Raw genomic sequence first — 12,313 nt, forward strand, 5'->3', positions numbered from 1 at the left:
CTGTTTTCTCCAGAGCTGCTGTATAGATAAATGAACTAAGTTAATAACTTTTAATCAACACTGAACTTAAGCTGGACAATGACACTATTCGCTTCTAGAGCTGCAGTACAGCCAAAACAAACTTTGTTACATTATTTTCCTGTTATCACTGTAAAGCTGCTTTGAAACAATCTGTATTGTAAAAAGCACTGTATAAATAATAAAGGTGACTTGAATGGGAGAATGTGAAACACGCAATATGGCAAATTAAAGGGTTAGTTCACCCAAAAATGAAATTTCTGACATTGCTCACCTAAGTGAAGTGATGCATTTGTAAAAAAAATATCCATATTTAACAAAATATCTAGCTTCCGCCAGACCGCCTTCCATATTCTACTTATGAAGAAAGTGCAAATCTCTCACAATTCAAAATGCTTACGCTACATCCTACGCCTTCCCTATTCAACTTACGGAAAAAAACGCCAGTTCCATTTTTTTTGTAAGTTGAATACGGAAGGCGGTCTGGCAGAAGCTAGATATTTTACTTCATAACTTGATAAATATGGATTTTTTTTTTTGTACACGAACACATCGCTTCACTTCAGAAGGCCTTTATTAACCCTCCGGAGCCGTGTGGAATATGTTTATGATGGATGGATGTGGATGGAGACACTTTCTTCAGCTCATACTCGTTGATCCTTGCTCACTAATTACTTATAGTTACTCTACAGGAACTACTAGTGATCTGGATTCTGTTATAATTTATAAAAAATGTTTTTCATTTTAAAATAACGATCCACGTAGTTCCTGAAGAGCGATGAAATAACACTTGAGTAGAGATGGCTTCCCATAGGTTTCACAAATAATTACTTTTTATTATTTATATATTTTAGGTTTGACACATATAGTACAGATGTACTTTTTGTCAGATACACTGAATTGCTACAGACAATGCTGTGATTTGGAGGATGTAGCTTTGTGGTTAAAAACACAATATACAGTAGATGCCGTCCAGCTTCATCAAAGATGAATATTGTTGTTGACAAGAGAACATTGTTGTTTTTATTCAGATAAGGAGGTTTTCTACAGTAGATGACTCTTCCCTAGATGGCAATTTGATCATTTTAAAAGAAAGAAAACAAAAACAAAAGTATTAATAAGCAACATTGGTTGTTATGGTATGTACACTAACATTGATGAATTAATTTCCACAAAGAACAAATCTGAAGCAGAAGCTTCTCTGAAGATGCATTTTAAGACCATGTTCAGAGTTTAAAAAAAAAGCCAGTTGCTTATGTTTTAGATACATATTAATTTTGTGATTAGTTAGTTATTCCGTTAGTGAAGCTAATCTCATTCTCAATCTAATCTCAGTCCTAAATTCACTATTACTTACTGATTAGTTAATCTTGTTTCCATATTAGTTAATAGTAATAACTGAAATGTTAATGTAGTACTCCTCATTTGTCCTGCATTACTTCCTGCATAGTTACCTATTAATGACGGACCATTATTGTTTTACCAATTAATGTACTTTTTAGACAATGACACATTATCAGCACCCTCAAAACATTATTATATATTACACAACTATAAATACTATTATTAAACAGCTCAACACTCTCAAGCAGATTCACTCTCTCCTCAAAGTTGTTGGATCTGTAACTTGGACTAAAACTAGGTCTCACTCACAGTTCTAAAGTAAACAGTGCAGATTCAGAATGGATAGGAGCTAAAATATTAAACCAAAAATACTAACTGCCAGTATCTTCACTTCTTTCACCCTTTAAATTATTTGTATATAAAATTTGGTATTAACAACTGGGCTGCCCCACAAGTCAACCGGGAGAAGATTCAGTGCTGTCTGTTTCCAATCCGTTCCTGCTGTCATTCATAAACTTCCACAAATCCCTTGTGTGTTTGCTTATTAAATATTTTAGCTAATCTGATTATGCTTTCAGTTAATACTGCAGTAAACATTTTACCAAGTGTAAATCCATTCTGAAAAATACCACAGATTTTCCCTCAAATGTAAATAAAATTTGCAGATGACTGTACGTCTGTGCCGGGCCTCCTGATGGCAGTGTGCCTACGAAGCCTTTAAATGCTGTCTTGGTGGGCAGCTCTCGTGTGTACACTGCAGTATTTTAGCATGGTGTATTACTGTAAGATGACAAGTCTCCACAGCTTTCAGAAATGTCATAGGAGTTCCACATAAAATACAGTTTTCCAATGCCTAAAAAAGATTTCCCACTATAACATCAGATACCTCCATAAAACCTTCCATACTAAATCTTCACAAAGCCGTTTCCTGGTTCTAATCCTGCATGAATGATATAGGATTTCACACCAAGTTCAGTCTTCACATACTGGTTGTTCAATTCATCCATTCCGATATTCCTCCCACTCTACATGCGAGCGGTGTTGGTTTCTCAGAATTAGCGTTGCCTCAAAAGCAACACTTTAGAAATTCAAACATCCTGTGACCAATTCCGACAGGCTTTTCATTCACAAGAGGCACATGCAAATAATTACACCTACTCAGCAAAGCCTTTTTCTTTCTTTTTTCATGTGCTTTTGAGTTTCTCTTTTGTCGAGTCACATAAAGTGAGTGGACTGGGCGCCCACCTCCACTCTCATGGCTCCCAACTTCACACCTCTATGTCGCTCCTCCACGCCCACCTTCCTCATTTCAGCCGACACAATGTGGAGAATATTGCCTCCCACATGCGTTAAGACAGCTGGCCTTGGTTCTTTCACTTGCCAAAGCATGATTAATCACTTGACAAGACGAGTAGCAAGAGTTGGCAGGGGAGCCAATATAAGTCTCTCCAGACAGATCATTTCTGACCCAAACACACCTGATGATGGACAAACCATCCCTCATGGTAGAAGACAAATGAGCTGAGCAGGGCTCAGACTGGCTGGAATAGAGGAAGAAAAAGTTATGCTACAGCGTGAGCGTCAAATCAAATGAAGTAATGGATCGCCAGAGATATCGGCAACAGACTGTAAACAAGAAGCCTGATACATGAAGAACTCAACTGAAAAAGACATTTATACACATATTTGCCTCCAGCTGACCTGATCTGCTCTAGAGGGGGTCGAAACAAAGATCAATATGACTTTGTAACCCAGGCACATTGAAAACACCTACATTTCTGGAAAACTCCAAAAATGTACCTATACATATGATTCACTGCAGTTTCCAGCTGAGCTAAAGGCAGTAAAACAGGAACAGATTACAGAAACAGATTATAAATTAATCAAGATTTTTGTGTGGTTCCTTGCACACTCATACTATGTTATGACCTCAAAACACTTTTACCATATACTGCATGATTTGTAAACCAATACATTTTGACATTTGCATCACATAATCAGCTCCAAATGCATGGCTTTTCTACTATAGTAAACTTGCTCTGTAGCTCACCTGGTACAGCATTGCACTTACAACGCGAAGCGCGAGAACGAGTCATGTGAAACATGAGTCATGATAAAAGAGCTCAAATACTTGTTGCTTTAGCAAATGACATTTCGTTTAATTTCTGAAATGCCGTGATATGAACAGCAACCAATGTAGTAAAGTGGCCATCAACTGTTTCGCATAAAACTGAACATGGAATATAGGAACACAGAAGAACTGCTTTATACCAAACTCAACAATCTTTGCAAAGTTTGTTGGGATACTTTCAGCCAATATGCCTACTCTAAGACAGATGAACGTAAAGCCCTGACCAGAGGAAGAGAATTCTTCATCCAGTAGCCATTTATACTGTAGTAGACAGAATCCAGTACTAAAAAAAGATACAACAAGATTTAGAGGTCAGCAAAATGTCACCACATGCATGATGGATGCAAAGTTTAGCCAAGAGGTAACAATTCTTGGCCCCAAACCATCAATGAACATCTCTCTTTAAGAAAAAACAACCTGAGGAGCACATCACTTAGAGCTCCCTGACATTAGAAGTTTTTCTTCTCAAAGAAAGACATAGATGGCTGGTCTCTTTCCAACATAAGTGAAAATAAAGGCTATAAACCATGACTTGTAGTGGCCTGTATAGTGCTTATAAAAAACCTGAAGGTATTTGCAACTGCAATAAACAGAAAACAGAAACTCTATTATACAACCTTGTGAGCTACCTGGACAGCATCTCAAGGCATTATAGATGCGCTCCCATTGCTAAGACGAAGTATCCTTCAAAGAAAAGGAAATACCAGAAGCCACTGGAACAAGCTCATTGAAAAACAACACAAAAGCAATACAAAACTATACATTTCATTCAATACTGCAAAGTATTGAACAATTCACAGTTATTTCTCTGAGTATTTTGTGTGCTATGTATTTTTATGCGTATTGGAATATTGTCTCTTTATCTTAGCAACATGCTAATTTCAAACTGTTAGTCAAGTTTCTAGGGCGCTTATAGGAGGAACGTGTTTTGGTGTGCCGAATATAGAGCTTCCAAAACCAGTCGCTCAGTAAGCAAATCAAATGTTCCATTTCAGTATGGATGCTACCTAAGAAGGTATCTCCCTAAGTAGGCAGTAGATAACAAGACAGCTAGGTTCTGGAAGAAAGCTACAGTGAATGACAAATTTTGGGTTGTGGTACATTACCAGAAAGAGCCATTCACACACTGACAGAACTAAGTGACCGCATATGGAGAAAGTAATGTCGCCAGTTGAATACCACGGTAGGAACGTCTACTGGAAAATAGAGGTGACAGTTCTAGCTGTTCCTGAGCTGTGACTAGTATTTTGTCTTTGAGCAAGACATCCAAGGAGACTTTCACCATATAAAGTCTACTATTGCTATCAACAAAAGCATCTGCAAAATGTTTACTTGCATAAACTGTACTCTTGTTTTGTGCATTATGCATATTGGTTTCACAGAAAATGTATATGCAAAGTAAAGCATACAGTCTTTTCAGAAAACACACACAAATCCTCTCGACTAGCAGGAGCTCTAAAAAAGTTGGTGGCTTGTGTGACCGAAAAAGAGTTTCTTATGACACGGTCTGTCTCATTTGAACTGTTAACAAATCTCTCAATTGTGGAAAACTAGGCCAGGAAGAACCCAAATGTCACAGCACTCAAACGACACTTTGACAGCAGCCATCATACTGAAGATCAATCCCTCAAACCCAGAGGTCAGGTTTGGATAAAGAGATTGCGGTTTTTACTGAGGTTTCTGTGTAATTTATGTCACCCACAAGGCCAAAAGGCATGAGCGCTGGAACCGGCAGGCCCTGGAGGTAAATCAAAACTGCCTGAGGAAAACCAGAGACTCCTGGGAATGTTGGAGCGCAAAGTTTCTAACTACCTTGATGGTTCTGTTGTCTTCGTTCAAACTTATGAAAAAACGTTTGATGCGCTTGGGAAAAGTTTGCAGATTGCAGAATGTGCGAGAGAACTTGAAGACCTCATCATTTGCTTCTGGGCAGCTACCACATTAACAGGCCAAACATTTGCAGAATTTCATCTTCGATTTATTTCAGCCTTTAGGCATTTCATTTTTTAACTTGTCCTATAAATTGATTTCAGAGTATGTTTTTTTCCTCTTCCGATTCATTCTCATTTGATTAGAACAACTGTAATTTCTTTCCATGTTTTTCATAATTTAATCGGATGTCTGTCTCTCTGAGCACACAGACTTTGTTTCACAGAAAAATGTCTTTTGAATCTCTCCCCTCATCACTCTTGCTTTTCAGCACACATGAATAAAACATTTGTCACAATTTTAATCTTATCGCTTCGCTTCAAAAATTTGTCAGAATGCACAAAACTTTATAGAAGAGTGATTCTCAGAAAATGGTACTATTTGAGTCCCCATGAATTGATAAACAGTATACCATTTTTTTTTTTTTTTTCAGGTCATTAAATTTTTTTTCTTTAATTAATACTTTTATTCAGCATGGATGCATTAAATTGATTGAAAAGTGACAATAAAGACTTCTACATAATTACAAAAAAATATTAAAATAAGATATTGATAATGATTTCTGAAGGATCATGTGACACTGAAGACAGAAGTAATGATGCTAAAAATTTAGCTTTGATCACAGGAATAAATTACATTTTACAAATATAATCACAAAGAGAAGTTATATAAAGATTTATATAAAGATTTTATAATATTTCACAATTTTACTGTTTTTACTGTATTTTTGATCAAATAAACAGCTTTGCTGATATATTTTGGGGTCAGTTAGATTTATTTTTTGAAATGAATACTTCTATTTTGTATCAAAAGTGACTGTAAACATACAAAGAGTTTGTCTTTTGCAGTTTCTCTCTTCGAAAATAATGGTTCCATTATCACATGTTCTTTTTTTGATGATTCAAACAGAAGTTTCTCTGCATGGCAGCATTTTTCATACTTTCAAAAGGAACCATATGCATTATTTCATTCATACTGGCCTCAACCAAGCTTAATATTTAATTATGTGGAGAAGGAAAAAATAAAATCAAGTGATAAGAAATGATCGTTACTTTAAAACATTTTTGGCAGTACAAAAATTCTAACTGAAAATAATAATGTGGTGTGGTGCAATGACATTTGCTAGTTAAGCCTGCTTATAGCCATTTTTGCCCTCCGCATTGCATTTTCAGCACAGTAATGTTGTGTGTCTGTGTTTATGTGTTTATATTTATATATACACACCGATCAGGCATAACATTATGACCACTGACAGGTGAAGTGAATGACACTGATTATCTCTTGATCACGGCACCTGTTAGTGGATGGGATACATTAGGCAGCAAGTGAACATTTTGTCCTCAAAGTTGATGTGCTAGAAGCAGGAAAAACGGGGAAACGTAAAGGATTTGAGCGAGTTTGACAAGGGCCAAATTGTGATGGCTAGACGACTGGGTCAGAGCATCTCCAAAACTGCAGCTCTTGTGGGGTGTTCCCGGTCTGCAGTGGTCAGTATCTATTAAAAGTGGTCCAAGGAAGGAACAGTGGTGAACCGGCGACGGGGTCATGGGTGGCCAAGGCTCATTGTTGCACGTGGGGAGTGAAGGCTGGCCCGTGTGGTCCGATCCAACAGAAGAGCTACTGTAGCTCAAATTGCTTAAGAAGTTAATGCTGGTTCTGATAGAAAGGTGTCAGAATACACAGTGCATCGCAGTTTGTTGCGTATGGGGCTGCATAGCCGCAGACCAGTCAGGGTGCCCATGCTGACCCCTGTCCACCACCAAAAGCGCCAACAGTGGGCAATGGAAGAAGGTGGCCTGGTCTGATGAATCACGTTTTCCTTTTACATCACGTGGATGGCCGGGTGTGTGTGCGTCACTTACCTGGGGAACACATGGCACCAGGATGCACTATGGGAAGAAGGCAAACCGGCGGAGGCAGTGTGATGCTTTGATGCTTTCTGCTGGAAAACCTTGGGTCCTGCCATCCATGTGGATGTTACTTTGACACGTACCACCTACCTAAGCATTGTTGCAGACCGTATACACCCTTTCATGGAAACGGTATTCCCTGGTGGCTGTGGCCTCTTTCAGCAGAATAATGCACCCTGCCACAAAGCAAAAATGGTTCAGTAATGGTTTGAGGAGCACAACAACGAGTTTGAGATGTTGACTTGGTCTCCAAATTCCTCAGATCTCAATCCAATCGAGCATCTGTGGGATGTGTTGAACAAACAACTCAGATCCATGGAGGTCCCACCTCACAACTTACAGAACTTAAAGAATCTGCTGCTAACATCTTGGTGCCAGATACCACAGCACACCTTCAGGGGTCTAGTGGAGTCCATGCCTCGACAGGCTGTTTTGGCAGCAAAACGGGGACCAACACAATATTTGGAAGGTGGTCATAATGTTATTAGAGTATTATTTATATATATTTAAAGTGTTTTGACAGTGATAGGAAGCTTTAGGGTTTGGGTTCATATTTGTTGTCCACTAATCTGAAAATTTAGATGGTGGTTATGGCCACATTCTTTGCACCTGAGGTGGGGAAATACATTTTCTTACTTCAGCAATAACCATTTAAAATAAAATTATTAAAAAAAAAATTCCCGAGACATTCAGGAACAAATTGCACAATTTCTTGAGAAAGACCCAGCCACTTTCGCTGCTGCATTTCCCTTTTTACATGAAATGCATCTCGAGCTCTCGACCTAGATGAAACGTATATTTGCCAGGGGATTTTGCTACAACTCTTTAGGTATTCATGTGACATTTAATTTCACATCACAGCTGAACATGCAACATTTTGCTCTGAATGCTAAGAAGGTTTCACAGCATCTAATCGGAAACCATTTGCAGTAATAGACAGCTGTCAGTGACGTGGAAAATCTACGCACCAATACCTAATATCATCTGATGAACAAAGAGCAGAAGACTGAATGGTTAATTTCTGAATTTGATTTGCAATGTGGCAGTGCCAGCCAGTCACAGAAGATCCATGCATGGAAATCGTTTTTCTTGTGCCACGTACATGTTTTTAATTAGACTCCCATAACAGCGAACAAATGCATACCGTTTGCTGCAGATGGATGTTTTATCTATATGCACAACCATACTGATGATGTTCATAGAAATGTAAATTGTATAATGTGAATTTGAGTCAGAAAGAACCGCAAATGTAATGGAATGCAATCAAACATTCATGTTGCCGCCTTGAGCTGTGAGCTCTGGGAAAAGAAAAACACTTCTTAAACAGCCATAATGTACTGCTTTAAAATCATATCTATAGGCTGCAAAATAATAATAAATATTATATTTGGTTTCTCAACCAAACAGAAATCCAAGTGCTGGTGATTTATTCCATATTTTTCATAGCTCAAGCATTATTTCAAATCTTTTCTAAATCACATTTGGCAACTGCTCCGCCAGCTTACCACGATAAAGGGCAAAGGTCCATGGATTTTAAAAGAGAGGTGGCCATTGTTAATATTTAATGCATCTGGAAACAGTAATTAAGTCTTCTCCACAAGGAAAGGAATTTGACATGCTCTGGAGAGCCAGTGAGTAATTATATTTGTAAAGAGCAGTGATACAAGATACTCCCCCCTGACTAGGAGTCATTACACGCCATTAAAGGGTCCCAGCAAGCCCGGCCTTATCCACACTCGCGCACGCACACCAGTCAAGGCTCAACGAGACAGGATTTCTATAAACAAATTGTCTCTGACCAAACTCTGTGTCTGATCAAATCTGAGTGCCACAATATTCACATACCCATCAGTCACAAAGAGCCAGACGCAGCATCCGCAGGACTCCAACAGCAGGAAAGACTCGCCGGTGATCTGGCATTTGTAATTAAATATTAAACCTGTAATGAGTTCTCAGCCATCTACATGGTGTGGAGTTCACATGCGAAAGTCTCCAAATAGGGCCCCTGGAGAGACAGGGTCCACACTTAGAAGCAATAATTATCACATCCACAGGACAGGTGAAAACGCTGCAGTGAGATGATAAAACTCTAGCGAGACTTATTAAACAGTGCTCGGAAATAAAGACTGTACAGTGCACAGATTGTTGTTATTGTGTTGCAAATTTCCAGGCTGTATTCACTCACATCTCGAGTGCTATTTTCATTCTAGAGTGCTTTTTATGTGATTCTCAAATAAGGCACATGCATGCATAAATACATGAATTTTACATCAAACCTCTGTAACCTACATACAACCATGTTCATGGAGCATTCATAAGAATCAGAATAGCCACAAGGTAAATGAGGAGTCTTTTACATACTGTATAATTCTCTCTTCATACCTTTAAGCTGCATAATTAAAAGGAGCCTCATTTTTTACATTAATATCATATTATTTATTTATTTTTCTTCCCTGGAATTGTTCGGTCTGCTCTGAATTTCAATGACATCTGCAGCAGCTATCACTATGCAAATGAGGGGTGTCCTGTGTTTTAATAAAGGGAAAATGCAAAGTTCATAGTGCTGCCATCCTTCCTTGCACAACCTGTAGAGATTGTACCATTAGCAAAACATAATTTGTAAAATAAATATACCAAATGCAACCTGGTTGGAAAAACAAAAAATCTGGAAGTGATGACTGTGAGTAATTATTATATTTCACACCATGGTGGGAGTCAAATACCACCTTGCTTTAGTAGGATATACTTCTTAGCAAACTTTTAGTCAAAATGGTGTCAATTTGTATTGTTCCTGGGTGCAAGAATTCAAAGAGTAAAAGTTTAGCGGAAGTGAGTTACTTTCGGTTTCCAGTGAAGGATCGTGTTGTAGGCAGTGGCTAAAGGCCACAAAGAATCATAAATATAAACTGAATGACCATGAACAAAGTGTTTTAGGCCAAATGGAGGGGAAAACTGAAAGAAACTGCGTGCTCTCAGCTCCGCCTGAAGCAAAAATGCCATTGCGTACAGGTAAGAAAGCTGTTGCCACAGCAATCAATTTTTACCATAATGCTGTTTAAAGAGTAAACAAAGAATGATACAATTTTCAGTGATAAACCTACTCTTACAATACGTTTTTGCTGACAAATAAATGTGAATTCCTCGGTCCAGGTAACACCAAGAGCATGTAAACACTGTATATTTACATATACCACCTATATTGTAACACAACAAGAGGGTTGAAAATCAGTGAAGTTACACTTTAACAGATGTGGTCGTGTCTCCAAAAGGCTGTAGGTTCAAATCCAGCAAGGAGTCACCAATGAACTATAAAAATTTGATTCAATGTTTTTGATCAAGACATTTGATATCAGGTTACTCCAGAAGGATTGCTGCTTTAATACGTGCATATAAATAAAAGCATCTGTTAAACAACCTCTTACTTAAAGGGTTAGTTCACCCAAAAATGAAAATTATGTCATTTATTACTTACCCTCATGTCGTTCCACACCCGTGAGGCCTTCATTCATCTTCAGAAGATATTTTTGATCAAATCCCATGGCTCAGTAAGGCCTGCATTGCCAGCAATAACACTCTTTTTTTCAATGCTACTAAAAACATATTTAAAACAGTTCATGTGACTACAGTGGTTCAACTTTAATGTTATGAAGCGGCGAGAATACTTTTTGTGCGCCAAAAAAACAAAATAGCGTCTTTATTCAACAATATCTAGTGATGGGCGATTTCAAAACACTGCTTCATGAAGCTTCAAAGCTTTACAAATCTTTTGTTTCGAATCAGTGGTTCGGAGCGTGAATCAAACTGCCAAAGTCACGTGAACTATTGAAGTTTCAAAACACTTATGACGTAACGAAGCCTCGTTTACTGAAATTATGTGCTTTTGGCTCTCTGAACCACTGATTCGAAACAAATGATCCTTAAAGCTTCGAAGCTTCATGAAGCAGTGTTTTGAAATCGCCCATCACTAGATATTGTGGAATAAAGTAGCTATTTTGTTATTTTTGGTGCACAAAAAGTGTTCTCGTTGCATTATAATATTAAAGTTGAACCACTGCAGTCACATGAACTGTTAAATATGTTTTTAGTAGCTTTCTGGGCATTGAAAAAGGGAGTGTTATTGCTGGCGATGCAGGCCTTACTGCACCATCGGATTTTATCAAAAATATCTTAATTTGTGTTCTGAAGATGAACGAAGGTCTTACAGGTGTGGAATGACATGAGGGTGAGTAATTAATGACATAATTTTCATTTTTGGGTAAACTAACCCTTTAAGTTCGTTCAGTATAACAGACTCTTCTTTTAGGGATGTATATGGGATGTATTTTGGATTCAGAACCAGCTTTATAAACTCACTCTGAAATATAATTTATTGTGGTTATGTGTCAAATTTAAAAGCATAACTGGATGACTGAACATTTGTCTGCACAGATTTTAACTAATAATCAACACAACACTGCAAGCCAAAAAAAAAGCCAAACTGATTGAACTTTGGCAAGAGTTTTTACCACTGATTCATCAAATCAACATAATCTTCGGTGTTTTGCATTTGCTGATACAGTAAGCAACATTCAACATATCATTCAAGTAAATGTAAAAATAGTAGTCTTAATAATAAACACAGAACAACAGGCACCCAGACATTGGCAAACATATGCTTGGAGTTGTCGTTCTCTGTACTATTTTTCCAATATGGCTGCTCCTGGAAAGTTATATAACAACAAAAAAGTGCTTACCTAGGACGCCGACTCGAAAGTTGAGCGTAATGACGATGACGTTTCCGTAACTGGCCAGCACACTTCCGTCAATCATGTTCCCGGTGCCCTCCATGTACGATCCGCCGTGAATGTACACCATCACAGGTTTGGCTCCAGTATCTCGTATGTCTGCAAGAGTGGCCACCATTAAACTCTCACTCCCCCACTGCCCCGTCAGAGCAAGATTCAACACAGCAATGCGTCTCACAGTCCTCCCAGATACCAGC

The 12,313-nt window shown here is 38.1% G+C and overlaps 1 protein-coding gene across 2 annotated transcripts in view; it reads right to left on the minus strand.

Moving 5' to 3' along the window:
* Positions 1–12,313, minus strand: part of nlgn3a (neuroligin 3a) — a 233,613-nt gene that overhangs the window by 118,974 nt on the left and 102,326 nt on the right. For both annotated transcript variants that reach the window (XM_051860567.1, XM_051860566.1), the window contains one exon: positions 12,066–12,215. In XM_051860567.1, the coding sequence (XP_051716527.1) occupies positions 12,066–12,215 (150 nt within the window). The remainder of the gene's footprint in view (positions 1–12,065; positions 12,216–12,313) is intronic.

This window comes from Ctenopharyngodon idella, chromosome 14, assembly GCF_019924925.1.
Source record: "Ctenopharyngodon idella isolate HZGC_01 chromosome 14, HZGC01, whole genome shotgun sequence".
Lineage (NCBI taxonomy): Eukaryota > Metazoa > Chordata > Actinopteri > Cypriniformes > Xenocyprididae > Ctenopharyngodon > Ctenopharyngodon idella.